The following is a 27,593-nucleotide window of genomic DNA, read 5'->3' as shown; positions in this document are numbered from 1 at the left end:
TGTATATATCACCAATCTTTTTTCCTAAATATAGATCTGTTTTAAATTTTAAAAAGAGAGAATACTGAAGATGCTATTTGGAACCTGCTTTTTTTCTCTTAGTATATCAAGTACCTTTTGCCATATCACTAAATGTTTTCCTGCCCTATCATTTTTCATCCTCCACTGTGTACAGGTGTCATCATTTATTCCAACGGTTACCTAGTTTTGAGTAGCCATGCTGTTTTTAATTGTTCTTTATACAGTGTAGGCCCATTCCCCACCTGAAATACGTATCCTGCTGAAATATGTATCCTGTGGGTAATTCTTCATACACACCTGCTGAACTGTTCTTTAAAGCATGTCAAATAATCCCAATGAAACAAAAGTAGAAATCAGAAAATTGCTATTTGAAGCTGGTGCTGACCACCACGATCAATGAAAAGAAGAGGAACTATGAGCGGTTAACGCCATAACCATGGAGCTTATTTCTTGGGTACTTCCTGCGGGCCGCACAGCAGGCTGAGAGCCTTTACAGATCTCACGAGTCCTCAAAACAGGCTGTGAGGTCCTTATTACTCTCCCCATTTACAGGTGGGTAAAGTGAGGCATAGAGAGACAAATTGACTTGTCCAGGTTTTATAAGAGGGAGCCAGAATTTAACTGACATCTTCCTGATTTTAAAGCTGATGCTTTCCACTCTATCACGATTCCCTTTCATGGTTATGTTGGGAGAGTCAAGGGACGTTTCTAAAATGCTGGTGTTCACACAGACCTTTCTGTTATGAACCCTGCTAGGTTGTCCTGCCTCTCTCCTCCCAAGTAGCATAGAGTCTGTTTCCCTTAAGACCCCGGCGTATGTCCACTCACTCTGAGCCCAGCCTCCCTTAGCCACCTGCTTCGCTTCCTGAGTCTTCTCAGATTTGTGTTGTGTTTTTCATTGCGATGCATCAGATTATGACGGGACATGAGGAATGTGTGCAAATGCTGCTGGAACAAGAAGTGTCGATTCTGTGTAAAGACTCCAGAGGGAGGACCCCCTTGCACTATGCGGCTGCTCGTGGCCACGCCACGTGGCTGAGTGAGCTGCTGCAGATAGCACTTTCCGAGGAGGACTGTTCTTTCAAAGATAACCAGGGCTACACGCCGCTGCACTGGGCTTGTTACAATGGTGAGTTAACTGTCATTGGGCTGAATTCCATCAGACTTCCTGCCCCAACACCACTGTGATCTCAGAGGAGGTGGGAAGAAAGCGTCAAGCTGTAAACCAGGGTTTCCAATCTTTCTGCATTCAGATACCTCAAAAAAGATACCTTTTTATTTTTTTGATATTTTTCCCTCCGTGGCTACCATGATGCCGTAATGCAGTGAAAATTCACTTTACTCTTTTTGTTGATCAGTAACCTGTAACTCCTAATCAGAACTTCTGATGAACTGAAATAGCCAGTTTTAATCAGGGTTTCTTCTCTATATGAGACAACCAGGGATCCTACAAGGAATTAAAATAATACAGCTAAAAACAACCAAAACAATATGATGTAATAATCTGTCACAATTGACAGCTGGTAGATGCATGATTTATCTTTCAGTATTTCCTTTTTATGTCTCACAGTCCCCATTTATTTAGTTACACTTGCTACTTAGGAGATTTAAAAATTTGTGTTTCGCTTATTTGAGTAGAAGAGTAAATGCATGCTAATCGTTACATTTCAAAAATACTGAGGCATCTAAGGTAAAATTGTCTCCATTCCCAAACTTACCTTCTGATGTAATTTGGTGTTTATCTTTCATAATTTTCCCTTGAGGATGTAAATAAATACAGATGTATGTGCATCTATTTTTTTAAAACTAGAATCATGTAACAAATATCATTCTGTAACTTTTCTTGTTGTTGTGTACTTAACATTCTATTGCAGATATCCTTACAAGTCAATGTGTATCAGTATACATTGATCTTTTTAATAGTTGTGTATTTTGTATCAGATAGATAAATAGGTATAGACATGCATGAGTCTGAGTGTGTAAACCAGAATTTAATATTTATTCAGCCAGATCCCTGTTGATGAACACTCAAATTGTTTTCAGGTTTTATTCCTGTTACAAACAGTGCTGCAGTGTGTGTGTTCATATTATGGACCTTATATTCTGTCAGATAAGTTTCCAGAAGTAAAATTATTGATGAGGGCTTGTATATTTTTTAATTTTAATAACTTATACCATATTACTTTGGTATATCATAATTTTTTACTCCACCAAACATGAATATAAAACTACTTTCCCAAACTTTTGTCAGCCCAAAATGATATCATCCTTTTAATTTTTGTCAATTTGAAGGGCAGATAAAAGGTATCTCATTTTAATTTGTGTTTCCTTGTCTAATAGTATATTGATTTATGTATTTTCGTTTCCTCTTCTGGAAATTACTTTTTCCTTCTGTTGCTCACTTTTTTTCCTATTGAGTTGTTTATCTTTTCTCACACATTTGTAGGAGCACCTTGTCTTAGGATATGAATCCTCTGTGTGTTCTGTGTGTTGCAAACGTTTTCTGTCAATCTACCGTTTGTCTTTGCTCCTTGTTGATGATGTCTTTTTCCATACAGAGATTTTTGAACTTTTATGTAGTTGAATCTATCAGATTTTTCCTTTATGGTACCTGGGTTTACAGTCTTGCTTAAGAAGGTCTCCTACCCCTAAGCGAACATGAATATTTTCCCATATATTACTTATTCTGCTTTTGTTGTTTTATTTTTCCATTTTCAATTCTTCTATTAAAATTTGCACTCAGAAACTATGATTATTGGGTCCACAAAGGTTTTATGGTGCCTTTTATGGTGCCTTAATTTAATACCTTTCATTATGTTTTTATTACAGTCCTCCTTTTTTCATTGGTTCTGACCTCAATAAGAGTCAAATCCTCTACTTGTTCAACTTTGTTTTGCTCCCTCACTACCATTGGAGGATTGTGATTTTTTTTTTTTTTTTTTTTGCGGTACGTGGGCCTCTCCCGTTGCGGAGCACAGGCTCCAGACGCGCAGGCTCAGCGGCCCAGCTGCTCCGCGGGATGTGGGATCTTCCCAGACCGGGGCACGAACCCGTGTCCCCTGCATCGGCAGGCAGACTCTCAACCACTGCGCCACTAGGAAAGCCCGTGATTTCTTTTTTAATTTACCTGCTCATGGGCGAGGTCTCCCTAACCCCCATCGGAGTTAAGCTGTGAGAGCTATCTGGCACTGGAAAACCTACAGAAAGGGGAAGACGCAGTAAGAGTATTGATTATAATGGCAGGTGGAAACCCTGCCACAAACCACATTTTCTCCCCTGGAGTTGGGTGGGGTAGGTATGGCAGGTCTCTCTGTTCTTAGGCCTCTCAAGGTACAAGCAGGGGAGAGGGAACAGTCCTCTCCTAAACAATTCACCTTTCCAGTGCAGTCTTCCAGGTCTGAGGTTTAAGCTCCCCTCTCCCCAGAAGCTCCTTCTCTGAGCACTTTGAGATACTGAAAGTCGTTCAAGGATCCCCAGTCCTACCTACATAGACCTTTAGATTGAGATTCATATAGTCTCTAAGAAATGGTTTGGGTATGTGCTGCGGCTAGGCACTTTGGGGGAATTCATACTAATAAAGGGGTTGAAGTGTCTGGAACTGTTTGAGTGAGTGTTGGGTATAGTTGGAAAGCTAAAAGTATAACTTACATAAAGTTAGGGGATTTTTATATTCATTACTTCATATGCTTCTCCCTAAAAGCAGTTTCACCTTTTTTTCTTTATAGGTACAAGAAAGGTTTGATTTTATTTTAATACTTAAAATTGTCCAATCTATATCCTTTCGGGGCAGATCGGAAGAGAACTCTAATTTAGCACTGAACTCGGCCAAGGAGAAGTTCCAGGGCAACAACCTCTATTCCAAAGCCAACTAGCTTTACCTTCTTGCCTTAACCAGTTAACATTGCTTCACAAACCTCATTTAGGTCCTTCATCAAGTAAAGCTCCCGTCATCCTGTGACATCAATAGGGCATGTATTCCTGCTTTAAGTTTTTCTATGTAGGAAACTGAGGCTCACAGATCACATAACAACTACGCTGATAGAGCTGGGGCCTAACTTAAATTCAGTTGACTTGAAAACTGTCATTTTGTTGAAAATAGTTATTCACATTCACTCATCTACTTATTAAAAAATACTTATTGGGTACATACTATTTGCCAGGATCTATTCTTGGTGCCATTTTAAATACTCTATAGTGTTTTACAGTCAAAGCCCTTTCACTGGCATTATCTTAAATACTATTTTCTATCACTCACATCTTCCCTTCCCTAGGGTACATAATTATAAGTGAACCTAATCATATGGGTGAAAGGGAAACTTTCTTTTGTAAATATGGGCAAACTGAGGCATACCTATGTTAGGCATCTATCTATTAAGAGCTGAGAGTAACGTAGAATTATTCTGCTTGTAAATGAGATCTCTTCTGTTTCTCTCCACCAGACCATATGGCCTTCACTGTTTTATTTATTCATTATGTCTCAGAACACCTGTGAGCATAGTTAATAACATTTTGACATTTGGTGAATTTTATTCCATGGAGAATAAATGTTCAGCTAATTCAGGAAAATTCATAGGCCAGAATTCAATACTTAATGATAAAAATAGATTGAATTAAACAAAGTTTCTTTCTTGGAAGCTCCCTAAATTCTTTTGATTCCTTGCAGGTAATGAAAACTGCATAGAGGTACTTTTGGAGCAAAAATGTTTTCGGAAATTTACTGGTAATCCCTTCACTCCACTGCACTGTGCAATGTAAGTAGAAATGCTGGAAGTTAATGGTGTTGCTTGAATTCTTTAAACTGCATGTAGAGAAATTGCCTTTCAGGGAAGGAGAAAGGTTTTAGATTATAGATAAGACCAATATATTCCATTTCACTGCTAAAGGCAAATAGGTCTGATAGCAAAGTGCAGTCCATAACGTTAATGATTTTCTAGGAAATTTTTGTGGAGTGCCATGGTTCCAAGGTGGCTCACAGACCATCTAGGGAAACTGCAGGAAGGGGTGGACTGAGGAACACAGCACACACCTCCTGAAGAGTTCTTCAGATATACCTCACATCTGTCTGACAAATTCTAAAAATAAGTTGGGGTTAACAACATATGCCTGTGGATGATTAGAAAGATATTCTGTACGAGTAAGACTTTTCATATATGGTAATTCTTCATAATGTTGAAATTCTTTTTTGATAAATGTAATTTTTGCTCCAGTCTCATGGTGTGAACCATTATTTAGAGAATACAGTGACATTGAGACAGACTTCCATGGTAAGCTTGGGGGGAACATGGTCACCTGGGCCTGTGTTCATCTGGGGGTCCATGTTCACCTGGGCAGTGATGGACAGCCTGGGGGCCCAAGACTTGGGAGTGCTTTGTCTTTGCCTCATCTCTGTGCTTCACATGAAGCTGGGTCATTTGATTGGAAAGACATTAGAGGTATAAAGTGGATCAAAAAAGAAGAGAGAAGAGATTATGAGTAGGAGTGATTTTAAATCTGAAGAAACATGTCTTCTTCACTTTGGTGTATCTCCAAAACACCTAACATGATGCCTTGTGTAAGTGGCGTGCAGTAAACTCCTTCCTGGAAGTAGGGGGTTCTGAAGAAATGCTAGCGGTTACAGAGTGTGTGCCTTTAGAACTGTTAAAATGACTAAAGAAGACTATTGAAGCAAACTTGATTTTACAGTTCATGAAGCAGGCAGTCTCCACTCTCAAGAGTTCAGAGAGCTGCAAAGTGGGGCAGGAGACAGGAAGCTTGTACAGGATGAAAAATAGGGAACAAGGAAGAGCAGGAATAAAACTAGCTGATTGGCTGGGGTTACGTATCTGGCTTTATTTGAGGTATCATAGGAATAGGGCAATCACCCATATAACTTGGCGCTCATGGACTGGCTACCTAGATGGTCTGACCTCTAGGCAGATGGAACATTTACAAGAACATGAAAACTAAAAGTTAAGTTTCCTTTTGCGGACGTGGTTTCTCAGGATCAGCAGCACCTGGCCTACTGAGGAAAGGTTAATGCAAGATCATTTTGACAGTTCCCCCTTTTGATCAGCCTCTGGCCAAGCAAGAGGTTTGAGCAAAGATGGTGTTGTAAGTTATTCTCAGTTACCATTGCCTCTTTGCATTTCGGTATATATTTCACAGGAAATGATATCAGATTCATCATTCCAGTTGGAGAAAGACCATTTGTTGACTGATTGATGGCTGCGTACACTCACCTAAAACCTTGAGAGAACACAACAGACCAGAGAGATAATTATTATTAATAATAGTAAAAGTATTCCTAAGGTTTGCAGGGCAATCTTAAGCCAGGGTCCCCATGAACCAAACCAGCTAGAATCAAATACGTCAAGAAATGATCCCAAAGAGGGACCTACTTCTTTAAGCCAGTTGGTCTATTTTTATATTCCTTGCGACTCTGTCTCCATTTCCCCAGAATTGTTTATTCAGTGAGTTCGTTCCAGAGAAACTGAGGCATTAACAATCAGAGGGAAGTTTCTGTAGGCAAAACCACAGGATCACCAGCATTGTAGCAAATCCAACAGGTTGGAGGTTAGATTACCCCCCTTTGCAATGGCCTGACATATGTGAACAATGATATATCTTTCCAGGCCAAGGTCAAGGCAAAGGTGGATAAAAAAATTGTAAAGACCTCCATGGTGTAAGAATAAGGAAAAGGATGGCCAGAGAGGGGAAGAGGAATGGAAAGAAACATTCTTGATCCAGCATCTTGGGAGGAAGCAGTTTACTTCGGTGTTAGCTCCTTCTGGTCAATTTGATTTTGAGATCTCTGGCATTTGCCGAGGACTAGGTGTCAGGTGGAGCCTTCTTCAGTTTTGAAATATGCACTCAAAGTTCAACACTTTGTAATTTGGCAGCAGCGTCAGGGGTCAGGAGTACTTGGTAGGGTCTTTTCCATGAATCTCTTTTGCAGAAGCATCATAGTAAAACAATTAACTGTCTACAAATGACAAAAGACTTAAAAATGCCTGTGGTTAAAGATCTGATGAGAGTTCATTATAATGGAATTAACAAGAGAATTTGGTTATTTCTGTGACACACAACATTTAACTGGAATAACTGGATAACTGGAATTATGACTGATAACATTATACCAGGACATACCAGATTTTTAGGAATTTTATACAATTTCTGGAACACATATAGATAACATAGACCCCTACAAATATAACCTAAGAAGGTTAAACATCACTTCTTATTTGACAATGCCTCCTATGTAATTTAACATGTCAACTAAGCATAATTAGTTTAACATTTCTCTTTTGATAAAGAAAGAGAACAAATCTTTTGAGATATTCTAGGGGCCTTGTGGAAAAATCCCAAAGTTAGTTTAAGATTTTATTTAGAATTTGATGTTAGGAAGTTTATCAGAATATCAAAAGCTTTTAAAATGTTTGATCAAATAGGATCATAGGTCACTGTGAAACAATACTTAATTATCCATTTAACCAAAGTGACAGTTAAAGACTTCAAAGGCAAATATAGAACATTACATAGCAGTTAAAAACAAAAACAAACACAAACCTTAGTTCTGTTAATATTGAGAAGACTGGTTTTTCTTACGTAAGACCGGGTAAAGTCAGTGTGAAGCACAGTAAATTATTTTGGTGAAACACAAAATCTTTGCTTTTCAGGCAGATTATTTAAAAGGTAAAGAAAAACCTTTGTTTATAATTTCTTATTAAGAGCACACCAATAATCTTTAAAAAAAAAGAAAACTTTGTCTTTTTAACAGAGAGAAAACCAAATTCTAATTTTGCTTTACTGTACTTTTGATATTAAAACTCATTTTTTATGGTAGTGTACATATGGACATATGTACACTACCAAACGTAAAATAGCTAGCTAGTGGGAAGCAACCGCATAGCACAGGGAGATCAGCTCGGTGCTTTGTGAACGCCTGGAGGGGCGGGATGGGGAGGGTGGGAGGGAGGGAGACGCAAGAGGGAAGAGAGATGGGGACATATGTATGCGTATAACTGATTCACTTCGTTATAAAGCAGAAACTAACACACCATTGTAAAGCAATTATACTCCAATAAAAAAGTTTTTTAAAAAACGAGGATCATAAAGATTAAAAAAAACAAAACAAAAAGGCCTCATTTTTTAAAAACTTAAGTCTATTCCAATCTTAGCCAACTCAACCACATGTAAATTTTCTTTTCCAAGATTCCTTTCCACAAATCTTCTACAACTTTCTTATATCCAGTCAGATTTTGTCCTGTTTGGAATAACCAGTCATTTTTCTTTAAGACAAAGTTACTTTCTCTTTTCCCTTACCAAAACAAAATAAAATGAACAAACGATAACAAAAATGTCCTTCATACATTTTCTTATCCAAAAAATATATTCCGCTTTCCTACCTACTTTTCATATACAGTTGTTTTCTTTCACCCTTATTTCTAATTAGTTTTAATTGACTAAAATTATTAACCCTTAGAATCCTTAATTTTAAATCTTAAAACTAAGAAATAAGCAATTGTGGTCTGTGTTACACTAGTACTCTGTGGATTGGCAAATTTATGAATACACTTCATAATTTTTAAAGTATATTCTTCCTTATAGTAAATTTTGCATCATGGCACAAAACATGTTTACAAATAGAACCAAATATCTTAGGTCCTCTGTAAAAGGAAGCCAAAAGTGGATAAACTTATGTTGAGTAAGTTTCAGTATTTTCTCTTATTTGGAAATGATCTAGATATTCAATGAATATCCATTATTTAATTTATCTCAGTGTAGCTTTAAGGTTTCAACTTACCAAAAGCATTTTGGAAACTATTTAAAGTAGACATACCATAAAGCATACTTGTTGAAAAGTTCATTTATAAACTTTTATCTTACATCTATTTAATTTACAGTTCTTAACAATTATGTTTAGATTACTCATGAAAATTTCATGAGACATTAAACAACTAACCATCATCTTAGGTTATTTTTCTTGCTGACAGATTCTGTAACAGAGATAACATGGGCTTACTTGACTTTTAGTAAACCTAGGTAGAATAAAAGTTGTATGTCTGCCTTATATTTAATTCTGATAAGTCTAAAGACATGCCTGTTTTAATTAAACCAAGGATTTGCATAAAACCTTCTAGGACAATCTTTTTTCCAGTTTCCCTGTTGATTGCAAATGAGACACCAATCTCTGGTGTTTTGATGACCGTGCAATGGTGTTTTAGGTTTTTGCCCTTGGAATTGTTGCAGCTATAAGGCCAGTAACTTTGAGAAGACTTTTGCTTATGGTCTTGTAGCCTCTTCAGAATGGAAAGGCAATTCAGGTAGAGGATCAGTAGACCCTGAGTACTCAGGTAAAGGAGGGCAGAGCGGTGTAGTAGGGTCACATTTGTCTTACAGTCTTTTGTTTTAGGTACCTCTGCATCTTTAATTTTTCATTAGCCTTTTGTAATAAATCTTTCAGTAAGGCTATTTTGGAATCTTGAAGCCTTCTGGGGGCTCCTGCATACCAATTAAAATAAGTATTCCATTCTGTTTGTTGATTTGGGAACCCTTGCTTTCAAGTGCACTTCTTAAATGAATCATCTTGTCTAACTGGAACATGTAGCGTCTAGGACCACAGTTCTTAGACAAAATAAGCAGGTGTGCTGGAAGGTAGAGCACTCAGTGTTTTGAAACTTGAGGATTCTATTTCTTCAGCTAAGCCTGAGTTTCTTGGAGCCAAATTTATACCTAAGAGATGTGCTGCTGGGTTGGGGATTTTGTGGTGTTTTACAACGTACTTCATAGCATAGAAATTTTCTTGAGGTTTTTGGGTGACCTAGTGTCAATCTAAACCATTCCATGACCAGCTTAACCCAGCACAGGAGAATTAGATTTAGGTGCAAGCCCTCTAGCAGCTTTTCAGTGCTTGATCCGTGCCCACCAATTTTGAGGCTTTGGCTTCTGAGATTCTCATTAACGATAGATCTATTGCTCTTTTCACAAGAAGATTCCTTTATCGTGGCAGATGCTCTAATGGCTTTCAGTGGTCTGACTTGTGCCCACTGAGATGTTGATGTGCCATTGGTCAAGACAGTCTGAATCCCTTATCTTATTTCCCCATGTCCCCCAGTGGTTTATGCTATGGAAGCTCTCTGGGAACTTTAATAAACCCTTTCTTTTAATAATTTTTGGGGAAAGTTTGTTTGGATTGGAAAGCTGCACGCAAGTGAGCAGAGCTCAAGTCTAAGAGTGACTTACCCATGGCCCTCGGTAATGACAGGAGGAACAATGAACTCAGAGGGTTCAGCAGGCACCTTGCCTGTGTGTCTTGCTTGCAGTCAGCTTTGAATCTCATTCCCATCGGCAAAACTGTTAAAATGATTAAAGAAGACAATTTAGGTGATACAAAGTTTATTTAATAGTTCCTCAGGCAGGCAGTTCTGAGGATTCTTGAGAGTAGAGACGACCCACTTCATAACATGTTAGAGAAAGTTTATTTGTATGACCTAAATTGTCTTCTTTAATCATAAATTAAACACAGACCGCAGATATTTGCATCAGTTTTTTTTTAATGCGTCAGATTATTAAACATATAGTGCATAGGAAGATGGAGTAGGAGGGGTTATATAATTTTTTAGAGAGCAAGATTTTAAAATTTGAAATCTATTTTCATTTTAGAATAAATGATCATGAGAATTGTGCATCATTGCTACTTGGGGCCATAGATTCCAGTATCGTCAATTGTAGAGATGACAAAGGCAGGTAAGTGATCCTAGGATGGCATGACTCTTGTCTTGATGAATCTTAGTCTGCTTTGTGGTTGCAGAGTGGCCAAACATCTATGTTTGTTTAATTGAAAAAGTAATATAAAAGCATGGTTTTAAAAATTAAGTATAATAAACAATATATAATTTAAAGAAATTACCCTCTTAGCCCAGAAACCCCAGCCTCTTCCACTGAGAAATCCACTCTAAACTGTTCTTTCTAAATTTTTATATTCTCCCAAATATTTTCTAGACATAGCTACAATATATATGCTTCTGTTCTTTTTATGCAAATGAGAACATTCTGTAGAAATGCTCTGCTTTCAGCATATCTTGGAGATCTTTCCATACCAGAACATATGTATTTACCATGTTCTTTTCAAAGCTGCATATCATTCCATTGACTGGATATGTTATAATTTAATCAGCCTGTTCTGCTTTGAAGAATATTTGGTTGTTTCAAAACTTTGGTATTTTAAAGAGTGGTGCAGTGAACAGTCTAGTACATTTGTCTGTTCACATGACCAAGTGTATCTGGGAGATAAAGTCCTAGAAGTGGAATTTTTTGGTTCAAAGGTCATAGTGTTTAATTTTGATAAATCATGCCGAATTGTCCTCCCAAAGGAATCAGCTATTCACGTTAAATGATGTAGGCTTTTTTAAAAATAACCAATTGTCTACACAATTAAGGCTTAATTTTGGAAGTATGTTTATCAAAGATGAGAGAGAAATCACTGGAACTCAAGATTAAAGAGTCCGTAAAGATGCTAATTGTATTATCAGGGCCGCTTCCTATACCCCCCAAATCTGGTGGTGCTGTTCACATCGGTGACACTTCACTGTCCACCCCGAATGGCCTTTGGGGGAACCTGATCACCATTTCTGCAAGCTGATAAGTTTTAAATCCCTAAGACGATACTATGCACATGTTTCTCAGGCATATATAGAAAGAGAGTGTGTTTACAGGAAGTTAAAATCATACTTGTTTTAAATCGTTAGGACACCACTTCATGCAGCAGCATTTGCTGATCACGTGGAGTGCTTGCAGCTTCTTCTGAGACACAACGCTCAAGTGAACGCAACAGACAATTCAGGGAAAACAGCACTGATGATGGCTGCTGAGAACGGGCAGGCCAGCGCTGTGGGTACGTGCTTGACTTGTGGACTTCGAGTTTATGCCTATCCAAAACCAAAGGCATGGAAAATCGAGCAATTGGTCATCCTCTTGGTTTATACATGTGAAAAAAGACCGACGTTTTGTTTAGGCCACCTGATCTACCTGCTAGTCATCTTCAGTCCCCTGTTAACTTGGTTATTGATGGATTTTGTCAAACCGAGCCAACCTTTCCACAGTGAAATCTCTCAACATTTAGAAACCAAATAGAACAGGATCATTTTATCTGGAAATAACAAAATTGTAAAGGAAATTAAAATTAATGCCTGTGGACCTTGGATTTGAATAGAATAGCTATGGCAGTAAATTGCTCCTTTTTTCTTCAATAATATTAAATATGATTATGTGGGCTGTACAAATTTAAATGTGTTATTGTTTTGGTAGTAACTTCTCCAAAATGCATGTAATTAACGTGTAGTCTGAGTAACTTTCTTTTGGCTTTTTCTGCAGATATTTTGGTGAACAGTGCCCAGGCTGACCTGGCTGTAAAGGATAAGGACTTGAACACACCCTTACATTTGGCTAGTAGTAAAGTATGTAAATGAATTTGAAACACTGTTATTTAGAAGAATAATAATAATGATAATAACAATAATACCTAAATCTATCTATCTCAGAAGCGTGTATCGTGGCTCTTAATTAAGATGTCTGTTGTCACTCTCAGTGGAACTGAAAGGGGGAAGCAAAGGGCAGACGCACACAAGGGTTGAAGGGCTATGCCTTTCATGGCATTTGCCACTTGAAGTCTTGCCACAGTCTGGCTTGATGCTGCCACTGTATTTGTCTTCATGGTTGTGGCACCACATTTTGCTTTTAAACACAGGTTAGGAGCTCAGTTATCAGTTCCACATGCTTTCATTTGGTTCCACTTGAACACATTGTAATAACACAGCCAAAAAATACTCTCCTATGAGGCAAATAAATGTGCTCATGTATGCTTCTATTCTCCCCTTTTTTCTGGTGCATAGTTCAATGCAAAGAATGTGCTTGTTTTTTTTAATAGCATCGTGTTCACATGTAGCTCAAGGTTCCTGCTTCTGTAAAAGATAAATGTATGATTTTATGAGAGTGGGATCATACTGTTTGACAACCTGCTTTTGTTACTGAATCATATATTATGAATATCTTTCTTTTAGACATCATATATTATAGTGTTTTAGAAGATGTGTGGTATTCTGCCTTAGGGCTGTGCTGTCCTTTATTCAACCCATCCCCTATTGTTAAACATTTACTTGTTTTCAAATATATGCTGCTATAAATGATGCTAAGTGTAGATAATAATAATCTAAATAAATTCCTATTTATGAAATTAGTGAGTCTAAGGCTATGAACATTTTTAAGACCAAATTGCCCCATAATAAGGTTACAACCATTTACCCTCCTCCAGCAGTACATCAGAATGAAAACTCCATGGACACTTCTAAAATTATCTTTAAGTGTCTCTCTTATAAGGCATTATAATATGATGCCAGTTATCACCAGTGATGGTGGTTTGTTTCAATATAGTTGTAGTATTAAAGGTGTTATCTATACCCAGTGGTACCAGAAGTCTCAGCTATTCCTTTCATTGGTTGCATTTTCTCATTTCATGCTCTGAGAAGCCTTTGGAAACCACAAAATGTGCTCAGGTTCATGAAATTCATTTCAAGGTTTGTGTTTTTGTGAGTATAAGTACAGTGCTTCCCAGAATTTATTGTGCAAATGAATTGCCTGAGGATCTGGTTAAAATACAAATACTAATTTAGGAGGGCTGGATGGGAACCTGAGATTCAGCATTTCTAACTCCCAGGTGAAGCTGATGTTGCTGGTCTGTGGGCCACATTTCGAGTATCAAGGGTTTAAGAAGTGGCGACCCCTTAACAGGGCACTAGGCCTGAAGTTGTGAAAGTGTCTCTGATTCATCAGTTGATTTTTAAAAAGTTATCAACCATCATTAGTCATAAGATAACAGAGGTATCTTCTGGATGAGGAAGAAAAGAATGACCTTTCCTGAAAAAGATTCTCTTCATAATATAAGGCAGCCAGTGATGATGAATGATACAGGTAACAGATACAATGGGAATTCCAGTGATGGGATCACTGACGTGGTATTTGAAGGCTTGAGGAAGGATATGGGACTTGACTTGTGTTTAAAAAGCATTGTTGAAGAATTTAAAGGACACTCCTAATTCTACTCTCTGTTTACCAGCTGACCTAGCTGAGCTAGCTTCTGCTTCAGCTCTCTGGACATTAATTATAAAAGTTATCTTAGAAATAACAATATTTTAGATCAGATTTATATTCATCAAGTCCTAATAGACCTTATTTAGAATCTTTGAAAATCTAAGGCTGTTTAACCATTTGCTTTCAGAAGAAAAAAGAATTACTCAGAAAATAGCCTATTTTGTTATTAGACGGGGCATACATTTTAACTTTAAAGCATAATGAAGTGATTCTTCCAGAACTTTTCTGTATCTCTGTCCCATGTTTTCTTATCTTTTTTTTTTCATTAGGGTCATGAAAAATGTGCCTTGTTAATACTTGACAAGATACAAGACGAGAGCCTTATTAATGCAAAAAACAATGCACTGCAGACGTAAGTGTGGCTACTAAAGTTTGACCAAGTCCCACATTCATAGTCATTTATTCAACAAACAATAAGAATTTGCTGTATGCCAGGCTAGAGCTGGGAGCACAGTGGTGAAAGGCACAGACCTGTCTTCTCCTTTGTGAAGTTTAAGGTCACATAAACTACAAATGGAAAACAAGTTTTATAAATCAGGTTCCCAGAATACATTTGAAGCATTTCTAAGCTATTTTCTTAATTATATTTTAATATAATTCAGTGTAATCCTTACCGTGAAAGACCCGAAAGCTGCTTCATTTTCCATTTTGGGAAATTACCTATGCATTCGTTTTAGGGGCAAAGGAATATTAGGATTTTTTTTCATTAAGATTCTTAAGCAGCATAGCAGAATATATTGGGTATAATATTATTCTTTAAGGTATTCTAAATTCAATAAAACATCATTTAGTGCCTTTAGTAATAACAAGGAGGTTTAAGATTATGTAATATGGGTGATCGTGATACCAGTCATACCGATGAACTGTGTGAAACAGTGATTCAAATGCTGACCTAGAAAGCAAGGGGTAAAGAACCTTCTAGAAAACACACCAGAGCTTGAGTTCTTCTTCTGGCTTCTTGTGTCCTGTCACTAGGGTTGTTTGAGGTGTAGAGTATTTGTAATATCTGCAGAGAAATTTGGGCCAACGTGGAAGAACAGCTGGATCATTAGCACCTGGAAAGGATGTGGTGAACAAATATCTTTTTTTGAAAAAGTAAAAATATTCATGTGCTATTTATAGATTCTCAAGTCTTTTCTTTTAGCCACTCAGACTACCCAAAATGCCACATTCTCACTCAAATATATATCATAGTTGATGCTCGCTGTTATCTTTTTTAGACCCCTCCACGTTGCTGCACGCAATGGCTTGAAGGTAGTCGTTGAGGAGCTGCTAGCCAAAGGGGCTTGCGTACTTGCTGTAGATGAAAATGGTAAGTGGAAAAAGTAAGCCATTACTGCAGGTACCTCGCACCTGCGGTGAAGCCAGAGGAAAATGAGAAAGCCAGGAGCTAGATAAAAAGGCAGTGAGAACTCTCTTCCCCTTGGAAGTTCCCTGTGTGTGAGCAGTCAAACAAGGATAATTTGTCCTGTCTGTCGTTGTAAGACATATAGTCTCCCTGCAGCCCCCCAGTGCCTTCCATGTGCATGTAATGTCAGCAGCTGGTCTCAAACTCCTCAGCGTGGTGGTTAAAATATGTTAGACACACTCAAAAACTTTCAACTTGGCATTCAAACCCAATTCTAACTGCATATGCTGAAGAGTCAGGGATCATACATGTCATGAGTGCATGCTCAAGGGCTCGAATTAAAACAAAATCTTTGTATTTCAGTTCATTCTGAGATCAAACCTCTTATTATTATTCTTTTAAGAACAGATCAGAACTCATATTTCCGGTATGGATATTTGGGGAACATGAGTAAAATTTTTAAATTAACATTTAGGCTTGAAAGGCTTCTTCTGATCTATAGCACGTTCCGTTTCTAAATGAGCTAACTCTTAACAGAAGCTTTCTACTCTGCTTCCTGAAAACTTTTGAAAGCTAATGAATACTAGAATTGTATTAAACTGCCATGCCTTTGAACCTTGGGGAGCAAAAGAGGAACTTCTGGTTATTTATGAATTACGTAATTTTTTGAATGTGGCATTAATTGTAGCATTTAATTAAAGTATTTTAAAATGTATTAACGTAACTCAATTAACTGCTTATTACAGGTATTGGAATTAGCAGCTCATGCCTATTTCTCAGAAGTAAGCAGCCATATGACATCATTAGCTAACTCCTATTAGTTTTGGTTTTGCAGCCCCATTTATCCTAGCATGTACCCCGCTCTGTCCCCAACCTGACTCATGTAGGAGGTGCAGAAAGTTCTCTATTACTCCATCTCCTTGGTCCTCCTGCCTCACCCTCCCTCACCTTCTTATCACGACTATATATATACATATATATATATATATATATATATATATATATATATACATACACACCTTGGGGTTGGCATGTAGAGGCCCACAGTTTTTCTGCAAAATGACTAAAGAGACCAGAATAAACTAGTGTAAGTCTGCTGTATCTGAAGCTTGTCCAGCCCACAGCAACCTTAGGAACAAGAGCCCCAGGCCTGTAGAACTGCAGCTTGTGTCCGAGCTTAGCTACATCCCAAACGTCTAGGAACATTTGGGACAATTTTGTACAGCACTACAATCTTAATTCCTTTACTCATCACGGACCTTTGTGGAATGGAATGTTAAGATATCTGTCCATTCTTGTTTGTTTTCATACCAGGGAAAGGAATCATCTGTTAAGGGGGGGAGAGGAGCAGAAATCAGGTCAAATGCTGGTAACACAGCAAAAAATTAAGTTTTATTGAGCCAGTGCCTCTGAATAAATGAGCGAGTGGTTAGTAGGAAGTTTAGCCAGCACAAGGGGCTGGAACCCCTTTCCAGCCAGTAGAATAAAGGGTGAATAAGAGTAGATGGAGTCAGAAGACTTTATCTACCTCCCCATGGCACCTGCTTCGTGAGTTGAGATAGTTTTCTTTTCTGGACTGGACCCATCAAGTCCAAATGGCAGAGAATGACAACTCTGTGGCAAATAGCAATTTCCACACATCTGTTACATTTAGGACTCGGGACTTTGGCTGGTGGTGTTGATATTACTTAAAATGCTGTTTAAGTTTCTTTTAAATGATAGTACATTTCATCACATACAGCAAGTGCTTTCCTGTGTCTGATCTACTCAAATGATTCCATTTCTCCAGAACCAGTTACCTGTGCATACTTTATAGAAAGTATGTATGAAGTGACAGAAGGGTGTTACTGACTCTTACAGACATCTGATTCTTGACATCCTTTCTAATCTGACACACGATTACCTACAGTGGAAAGTCATTGTTCTCAGAATGAGAGTGCTCTGGCCCCAGCCCGAAGCGCATGGTGTGTGCGTGTGCTCTCAGGTGGAAACATCTTTCTGATTGTCCTGTGGCTGTTTCTTGTGGAATTGTGTCCCACCCCCGTCCCCTCGTGTTTCTGTTCACTAGACGAAGACTGAAATTCTGCCTAACTTCCGATAATATAATGCTTTGTTGTTGTCATGTAAGCAGGAAAAAAACCCGAAACCTTCCATCAAATGTCTCCCACTCCCAGTCCCCTCCAGCCTCACCCTAAGCATGACTTGTGGGAAATAACTCCTTTGCCTGGCATGATTTCTAACTTGACATACATCTCTGCGTGTGAGGTCGTTCGAGATGTACTGTGGGATGCTCACACCACCTCTGGATTGCCTGGACTAACCACTGCCTTGTCTGCATTTACGCCCAGGTCATACCCCGGCCCTGGCTTGCGCTCCTAACAAAGACGTGGCTGACTGCCTGGCCCTCATTCTGGCTACCATGATGACTTTTTCTCCTTCCAGTACCATGACGGCTGTCAACTTCGTTTGTTTTAAAAAAGACAGTTTGAGCAGGACGACCCTCTCCAACCTGGGTAGCATGGTTAGCCTGTGCAGTAACAACGTAGGCTCGGAGGATGGGTACAATGAAAATGATTCTGATTCGGAAACGTTTTGACTTTGGACCGTAGAAGCTTTTCCTTGATCACCCATGTTGGAGGAAGGGAAAGAAGCTTGAATTCCAGGTTTATGTTGTGTTCAAGTATTATTATGGGCCCGAGCTTCCAGAAGCCAGTAGAGAAGGAATTAATTAAACCGAGGGAAGGCAGCTAGGCTGTAGGGCAAAGCACTCACACAGATGGGCCTCGATTTTGCTTTGTTTCATATTTTCCTTAGATCTGAGATACTTCTGTGAAAGTCTACCTCTCATTTTAAGTAAGGAATAAAAAAATGCATTTAATTCTTTTTCTTTGTGGATAGTGCAACTGAGAGGGAACTGGTCTCTAAAAGATTTTTTTTCGTGTACTCACTCGGCGGTGAGTTCTCAGAAGTGTATCAATATGACATTCATGTCCCCCCGGAGGGGAGGGAATGGCTGGGTAGGAAATGCCTCAAACCTCTTCTCACTTTGATGTTTACTTCCTTACTAGAAGCCAAAGGTAGAGGTGTTCATCTTCAGAAATAATGCCTTCATCTTCAGAAATAATCTTTTTAAAGGAGTCCAGTTATTCATATCCTATCTATAGTAAGCACTTAAATATCCAGAACTTCTTTTTGAGGATTTTTGTTAAAGTTGCCAGATGAAGGGAAAAGTTCACGGAAATTGAACTTGCTTTCTTCATTTAACATAAAGGTAGCACTCAGTGATCCCCATAACAAGCCTGTGACTAATTTTCACCCGAGTGATCGAACCCAAATCTCTCCAGTAACATTTCAGGTGAAAATTATATTGCACCAAAACTTTGAGACATAACGCAAATATAATATGAAACTACCCTTTATTAATTTGTCTGTAAATCAAAATACCAACTTTATGAAAACATAAGAACCATCAGTATTGTTCATCAATAGTAAAATGTTAAATGAGCTTCTCGGTCAAAGTCATGCCCCAGTGAGTGGAAGTGTGACTCCAAAAGGGAACAAAGTGAAAGCACGATGTAGAAATGGGCAATGTGGAAATTAAGGCCAATTAAAGTTGCTTGATGATGAAGTCACCGTAGTGAATACTGTGTCTGCTCCCTCTGCCAAAGCTTCTAGGTCAAATGGACCCCGTTCCACACCTGGAATAGCTGTACAAAAAGAAGAATGAGACTTTTTAGATTATGCACATACACATGCACACGTATATGTATGTATTTATATATATATATGTCTGTAGTTCATCAACCAGCTATCCACGAGGACCAAAATGCTTCAGTCTAAAATGGAAGATTTAAATTGTTTTCCTTCGAAGTGGAAGTGAGAACTGAAATAGCTTTTCTATGGAGTTAAAATGTAATCTTTTTGCGTAACAGTCTTTGTTGTGTTTTATATTTCTTATGACACAGATTTCTAGTTGATGGCTTAACATTTGTAACTGATAATGTGTTGACTACAAGCTTATTTTTTTGCCAAACTAGAGAAAATGTTCATATACTTTTGATGTAAATGTGTTTGTATTTATTTGAAATGAAACAAATGCCGAGGAAACATCCATTGTTTGTTCTCTGTTTTAATTCCTACTTGTCTTACTTGGAATCATGAAAAAGCCGGAAAATACACAGGACTCTCCCTGGGCTGGCCCGCAGTCCTGGGGCCAAGCCCAGCAGCATTTCCACTCCTAAGGTTTCCAGCCAGCCCTCAGGGTCTTCCACGTCGGTCGGAAAGGGGTAAAACATCAGTGGCTCAGCCCGTGTGTAGCCAGCTCAGAGCTTAAAAGACACTGCAGTCCTGTGATCTTCTGCGAGATGAAAACTGAAGTGTGTACTGGATCATATGCCCAAAAGTGGCCCAAAGAAAGATATAGAAATTATCCTGAATGTGCTGAAAAAATCTCACATGATCCCAGCAACCTAATGGGAAACTATGTCAGTGCGTGGGCACATGTACCAAGAAGAGAAATAAAAATCACCAGCTCATGCTATTTTCCACTTGAGGAAGAGACAGGAAAGAAACATGTTGCATTAATGTAGTGCTCTCCGACGTTTTATAATCGATTCCATTTTCACCCTGAAAATTTCTATCTTATAATATATGTGAGATATTTTTAAAACAGTGTTCTATCATGTCTGGATCAAATACAGATACTGTATTGTATATTTCATCTAATTGTAAAAGACTTTAATCTTACTCTGTAATATCCTGGATTTAATTAAAAACTCATGCTGGGTTCTTCACAAATGAGAACTTGTTCAGAGGACTTCTAAGAACTGGTATTAATTTCACTGAAAAATTCTGACACCACCATATTGTTTTTTTAATTCTTGGTGTTGTGTTCCCCTCCTCCCTCTGTCCTTTCTGTTTGTTTCGAGAAGATGAGTTTCGAAAAAGTGGATAAATTGCTAATGAGCAGTAATGACCTTATCTTTACCAAAACCCTGAAAATAAGGGAGATCTAACACTGAAGAAGCACGATATACTGCGGAGTCTTTTTCTAGAAGTGAATGGAAATCTTGCTCAGTTGGCACTTAAAGCAGGATATGCGACGCCTGCTTTAATGGTGAAGCAGCATTACCATTTTTCCCTGGAGAGTAGCACAGAGAACAAGAAACATTGCGGCAAAACAGTGGCAGCCACGCGACATTATCTCCACGGAGCTGCGTTCTGACTTCTCCCCACTCTTTCACTGCTAGAAAGAAGGAAGACAAAGGAACAAAATGAAATCATGGTATGAATTGTTCACTGAATCCATCTCTCGCCCCCGCTCTCTTTCTCCCTCTTCCCCAGACCAATTCTTTTCCTTTAAGAAACGACTTTAAAAACTATGAGTTCTGCTTTTCACATACATCTCTTAGAAATAAAGCTAGATTTTCCACATAGCTTTCTAAGAAAAACAAAAACAGAAAACATTGTGCTTTTACCTTAATGTGTTCTTTTTAGACTGTATTTTAACCACAGCCACGGGGATCATGTTTCATCGCACTTACCTATTCGCCGGTGTCTGCCTATCCTGGGTGAATATGTTACTATCTCCAAATTGCCTAAAATCTGCTATGATTCCACAGTAAATAGCTCAGGGGATTTCTATTTATCACTACTAAAAGGGCACCATAGTATGTTTTGGTACTTTAGGCAGTAAACAGCTGCTTGGTTTATTATTTTATTATTAAATTAGGACAAGAACATCAAATGGATTTGCTGCACTAGTAATTCTTCGTACTGTTGAGCAACTAGGTTTGCTTATCTGTTGTGTTGGTTGAAGAACTCATCCCTTTTTTTGTCTTGTAATATGAAGTTAGAGTGCCTTTTTATATTTGTATATTCTGAAAATGTTCTGTGAAATGTTTGGTATTTTTTTCATTTGAGTGTTATCAGAGCAATATAATACCAGTGAGTTTTCATTTCCGCCTTTCTTTGAATGTATAAAGTGTCTTTTTCCTCCTTCCCCTTTTACCTGCTTTGAAATGAAAATGAAGATGCAAAGTTTTCTATAGGAATTGTTTGATATTGCAGTGCTAAACTGCTTTCTTTTTACAAAACTGTAAACCATAGGTCAGTGTTATAGGGCAAGAGCATTTTAAGATAGTGACAATCTGAGTGTGTGTATAAAATGTAATTCTAAGCGTTTCTTATGCAGTGATCTAAAAATTCAATGCAAATATCTTTTGTTTGGTAGTTTCGTCTATATATTTTATGCTTTAGCATGTGCAATATACCTTTGTAAAGCACGATGATACAAATCTGGTGCCAGTGTTATATTTTGCATAACATATTTGTAACAGCATAAAATATTGTTGGATGATTTCAGTGGGATTTTTGTCTGTAATGTTTTCTTATGTAAGTTGGAGTTGAATGACTCTGGTAAATGCCATGACTGTAAAAATGAGGAAATGACTTTGAACCAATCTGAATCTTCTCAAGCACAGTTTAATACTTTTTCAACTACTGAATGCTAATAATGTAATGAAGTACTTAGCTGTAATATACTATGGAAATGCATTCAGATGGTTATTTTTACAAATAAAAGCGGTACAAATATTGTTGCAATTTGTGTTGTCTTTAATTTTTCCAGTTATGCTAATTTTACCACTTATTCTGCTAACTTAAACCTTTGTCCCCTGCCAAAGCCAAATAACCTTGAATTTTGAAAATAATCAAGATAGAAGTGTATCTCCGTATTTTCTATTTCTGTTTATATAATCACAATTAGAGCAAAAAATTTCAAACAGATATTTTATGTTTATTTTACCTGTTTATGCCTCCAACTTTTTCCATAAAAATTTAAGCTGGCTTGCAACAAAGACATGTGAAACTAGAAATAGAAAAATTAGGACAAGGAAAAAGAATTCAAACAAATATGGGAATCCTGAAATTTAATGCAGCGGCTGTAACTGAACTTGAATTTGGTCTAGACTTCCTTACAGCCAAAGTAAGAGGGAAGTGTGATTATAGATCACTATATCAGAAAAGAAGAAACCTGATAGGTCCTCAAAATTGTGAAATCAACCACGCTTACCTTTGTTGCTGCCACCACTACTCCTCAACTGCTCTGTAGTAACACAAGACCCTACTTCTCAGCACTGTCCTTAAAGATATCCATAGAATTACTCCTCCGTCTGTCTCACCATTCAAAATGTCTCCCCTTGGGTAGTAACTCAGGAACAGTCTCTAGAAGCACTAAGGAACAGCTCCCTAATTATGGGGTTTCCAGCTGATGAGAAAGAGATTTGGGGCGGGGGGGTGGCTTCCCCAGTTCCTCAGATCACAGTGTCCTAGAATGTTAGCAGTGCTCACAGTCTAGCCCAATCCCATCACCACCTTTTTCATGAAAACATCCAATCCCAGAGAACTTATATAATTGCTCAAATTTGTGTAATTAGTGATCTGAATACACACTTGTGCCTATAGATGTTCTCTCCTCTATGCTGACCTGCCATACAATGTTTTGTGGGGTTTTTTTTGTTTTCCGCTAGAGATGTTCAGGGAGGTTTTGCACTACCCTGCCTTGCCTACTCCTTATTCAAGTATACAGACCTGAGTGTTTCTCAGTCTTGAAGACTATAAAGCATGAATTAGACTGCAGATGAGTATTTCCTGTAGTTTGGAGCAGACTGGGTGTATTAGTTGTCTAATGCTGTTTAACAAATTACCTTAAAACGTAGTGACTTAAAACAACAAGTGCCTATCATGTAACAGTGTCTGTGAGTCAGGAGTCCAGGCATGGTTCAGTTGGGTCTTCTGCCTCAGTGTCCCTCACAGGCTATCATCCCAGTGTTGGCTAGGGAAAGCTCCATTTCTCAGTTCACACATATGGTTATTGGCAGGATTCTTCATGGGTTGTTGGACTGAGGGCTTCAGTCCCTTGATGGCTGCTGGAATTGTATTGTTGGACATCGATGTGGTGCTTTGTCTCCAAACTGCTTGTCAAAGGATTCCTCTCCCTAATGCCATTCAGTAGGTTTAGATCCCCATACATCTGTCCCTCACTTAACACACTTAATGTGTTCCAGAATTAGCTTGCAAGGCCAAAGACATTAAGCTCAAAGGCTCTTAACACAACCTAAAAATACTGTGGGTAAAAGTACTGTATGAGTGGTCTCTTTAGCAGATTTCATACTGAAGGTACATTTGCTGTAAAATATGAAGCAGCAAAGATAATGGCTGTGCCATTCATTCATTTTCAAGCACTCCAGGGAGTGATCGAAAAGGTGTGGGCATAAGTGGTTGGCACAGTGACTGGGGAGTGGGAGGGCTTGCTACTAGCATTTGGTGAGCCAGGGATACCAAATGTCCCACCCAGCCCGGTGTACAATCCCCCCACCCCCAATGCCCATGCATCCCCACCTCACTGCTCATATACTTGCTCTCCTCTTTTTTCTGAATCATTCCTTCATCAGTGTATTACTTGTGAAGCCAGCCATATTCTAAAATCTGTTTTCACAGGGAATTGCATGAAGATGCTCTACTATGCATCCCCTCCTAAAGAGCGCTCCCAAGCTTAAGAAAAAGAACTTCAGAAGGCAATGTCGAGCCCATGTTCCCTGGTTGTGTATTTCTCCAGGTGAGATCACACGCAGGTGAGTGGAGGAAAGTGCTACACAGATTTGAAACAAATACTTAATTCCTTTGTTGTTAAACACAAAAACGCAGGCCTGCACAGGTATATTTCTTGTCTTAAGCAAGGGATGATTGCATCCTCTTCACAGTTGGGGTAACCCTGCTCATAAAGACAGAAACATTTGGCCCACAGTCCCATGGCAAGATCTGGCAAGAAACCACTGTTGGCTCACGTGGTTCTCTGGGTACTGGTAGATACAATTTCTAGAATACCATTTTCTACCTTTAAAAGACAATTTAATGAAGTATATTTAATATCTAGAAGAGTTTTATAATTTTCAAAAGTAAAAAGTTGAAGCAGTACCTAGAGCACAAAAATCTTACCTGTGTTTCTGTTCAGTTGATAAAGCACCCAGCAAAATTGAAAACTTGAATAACTCATATTCCTTTTAGTTGGGTTCCCTGAGAATTACAAATGTCTAAACTCAAATCTGAATGTGAAGGAAGTGGCCAGCCGTATAGAGATCAAAGGAGGAAACAGGGAGAGGGAACAGCCAGTGCCAACAACCAAAAGCAGAAATGAGCTTGGCATGTTCCAGGAACAGAAATGGGGCCAGTGTGGCTGGAGACTTGTGGGGTAGGGAAGGGTGGTGTGAGATGAGATCACGAGTGGTCTGAGGCCAGATCTTGTAAAAATGTTTTGATGCAGGAGAAGGAGTTTCTATTTTATTCTTAATGTGATAAAGATCCACTAGAGAAATCTAAGCAGAAAAAAATGGCTGTGTTCCTATGTCATTTTTAAGAGGCCACTCTGACTGCAGTAGGGAGGCAAGAGAGGAACCCTACTGAGTAGTTAGGTGGCTACTGCGCTAGTCTAGAGGAGTAACAACATGGTGGCTTGGATTGGTACAGCAACAAGGGAAACAGAGTGTGGCACAGTTTGGGTACTCTTGAAGACAGAGTTGACTGACCTTGCTGATGGTTTTATGTCAAGTAAACAGTCTAGAGTTTGGGAGAGAGGCTGGGGCTGAGGTCAATGAAATTATAGATGAGCAGAGGAGCTTGCCCTGGGAGTAAATGTAGAGAGAGATGAGCCCTGAACTGTGGGCACTCCAACATTCAGACATCAGGAAGAGAAGGTCTAACAGAGAAGACCAAGAGGGAGTGGCCAGTGAGGCAGGAGGAAAAGCAAGAAACCTAAATGTCCCTGAAACCCGGGAAAGAAAGAATGTATGAAAGGAGTGTCAGTTGTGTCTCCTGTCTCAGTTGCTTCTGGGAGGTCAAGATATGATGCAGCGTGACCATTGGATTTGGCAACATAGAGTTTATTAGTGACTTTTGCAAGAACAGATGCATCAGAGTGGGGGTGGGCAACAATCCAAAGAGGATGGCTTAATGAAGGAAAGAAAGGGGAGAAGGTAAAAGGAAGAAGAAAAATAAGGCAATAGCTGGAGGGATGTGAAGACCAGAGAGAGTATTTGTTTTTTAAGATAGGAGATGCTGTATGTAGTATATCAGTGCTAAGGGGAATGTCTGGGAGTGAACAAGAAGAAGGTATGAGAAGGGATGGGAGGGTAATTTTAGAAGGAACATTTTAGAGCAGCAGAGGAGGATTGCTGAGTAAGGCTTGGCACACTTGAGATTTATGACCATGAATTTTAAGTGGTAGCAGTCATCCTGGTGGGTTTTTTCATCAATGTTGGTACAGGCATAGAGTAAGTAGATAGTGGAACTTAAACAGGGATAGAGCTTGCCAAATGAGCCCAAGGGGAGTTATGGAACTGCGGTGTTTTCAATAGACATGATTATATAGATCATGGATTCTAAACCAGGTAAGGAGGGAAATGAAGACATGAGGGAGGTGATGGAGAGTGAGGAAGTGGCCCAGTCACTGGACTGAAGGGCTTGGTAAGATGGAAGAATTGTTGAGTTGTAGCTCCAGAGTTGGTAAGCAAAACATGGGGTGCTTGAAGTAAAGATTTTAGAAGTGGTACAGTTTTGATGTTGACAAAGTCAAGGACATAATCACAGGAGTGGGTGGTTGAGGAAAATTGAAGGAAAAAGCACTGGAGATAAAGAAGTAAAAAACTGAGGAGGCCAATATAATGAATGGCTTGAAAGCCATTTAAAATAGAATTTGAGCAGAATTGATGAGAAAATTTGGCCACTTCAAAGCATCTGTTTTTCAGGTGTTTTACTTTAAGACACACACTCAAAACTGATTTATTATCAGACTGATGTTTGGTTCCAGGGTTAGGATGAAGCTTTTGAAGAAGTGAGAATGGTCAAGTGCATTTCTGTTCAAAAACAACAACCAGACTTTGACTCTAATACAATGACAGGTTTTATGTCCATATGGTTTAACCTAAATGTGTTTATGAGGCTCTCCAGAAAACAGGACAGATGGCTAAGAGCTGCAGAGTGAACAAAAGGAGTGTGTGGAGCAGACAGTCTTAGTGACAACAATGAAAAATTGAATACTTCCCAGTGGGCCTTCCACAGAGGACAAAAGACTAAATTCACTGGAATTCTGTATTGCTCTTTAAGTGAAAACTAAATTTGCTTTAAAATACTCACTTATCCTGAAATCTCAATTTTTAAAACAACAACAACAAAAACCAGAAAGCTGACTTGGGTTTATCGTTCCCTTTTGACTTTCTTTTTGCAGAAATGATTTCTCCAAGTCCATCCCATGATTTTATGTTACTTGCCATGTTTTATGTTCTTCAGGCCTGAGATTTATTCCTTGCTATTTTATGATTACTTAACATCTGTAGAAACTTTGTTAGAGGCCTGTTACCTGATAATTGGTGGGTTTTCTACTTAACTTCATTCACAGGGTCCACACAGGGTCCACACATTAGCAATGTAAATTTTGATGAGGCTGCTGGGCCTACTTCATTTTGGCATCAGTGCTAAAAAATCTGATAACGGGCTCAGTGGGCGCCATCTGGGAGCTTGCTTTGTGATGTCACAGCTGACACTAGAAATTAGATTGAGAAAACTAATTAATTTCCCACAACATTTCAGATATTGAAAAAGAAAAGCCTTTCATGATGCTAACAACATTTCCTAGAGATAAGGACATATTTTCCAGTATATATTAATAATCCATCTTAATTTTCCTTGCTGCTAGCCTCATGACATGAGAGTAACTTGGGTAGTACAAAGCAGAGGACATCTGTTAAAATTCATATTTATGTTTATAGGTGTCTATACAGTGTAAATGTATACGATCATGGACAAAGATACAGCAGGATTTAACCCAACAATGTTGAAGGAGGAGGGTATAAGGAAGTAGGGAAATTGTAGTTAATTGGGAAAATGTACTTGATATAATGTTAAATTATAAAAATATAAAATGTAGAATATACATTGTTTTATATTACAAAAATAGGTTAAAACTGAATATGTTTATGAGCAAGAGTTAGAAGGTAATGTAGACAAATTAAAACATTGATTTAATTAAGTGACAGAATTGTGGGCA

The 27,593-nt window shown here is 38.4% G+C and overlaps 1 protein-coding gene across 6 annotated transcripts in view; it reads left to right on the top strand.

Annotated features, from left to right (window-relative positions):
• ANKRD44 (ankyrin repeat domain 44) overlaps positions 1-22,096 on the top strand; it is a 317,527-nt gene extending 295,431 nt beyond the window's left edge. For 4 of the 6 annotated variants that reach the window (XM_079925376.1, XM_079925378.1, XM_079925377.1 and 1 more), the window contains 8 exons: positions 934-1,150; positions 4,685-4,772; positions 10,663-10,746; positions 11,748-11,893; positions 12,373-12,455; positions 14,415-14,497; positions 15,366-15,457; positions 19,162-22,096. In XM_079925376.1, coding sequence (XP_079781502.1) covers positions 934-1,150; positions 4,685-4,772; positions 10,663-10,746; positions 11,748-11,893; positions 12,373-12,455; positions 14,415-14,497; positions 15,366-15,457; positions 19,162-19,220 — 852 coding nt within the window. In that variant the 3' untranslated portion in view covers positions 19,221-22,096. Of the gene's footprint in view, positions 1-933; positions 1,151-4,684; positions 4,773-10,662; positions 10,747-11,747; positions 11,894-12,372; positions 12,456-14,414; positions 14,498-15,365; positions 15,458-17,841 lie in introns of all 6 variants that reach the window. The other 2 variants (XM_079925380.1, XM_079925379.1) reach the window with 1 other exon arrangement.
• The last annotated feature ends 5,497 nt before the right edge of the window (positions 22,097-27,593 follow it).

Source organism: Stenella coeruleoalba (assembly GCF_951394435.1).
Source record: "Stenella coeruleoalba genome assembly, chromosome: 6".
In the NCBI taxonomy this organism is placed as follows: Eukaryota; Metazoa; Chordata; class Mammalia; order Artiodactyla; family Delphinidae; genus Stenella; species Stenella coeruleoalba.
Note: the sequence above shows the minus strand (reverse complement) of the source record. Positions and strands in the feature narration are given on the sequence as shown.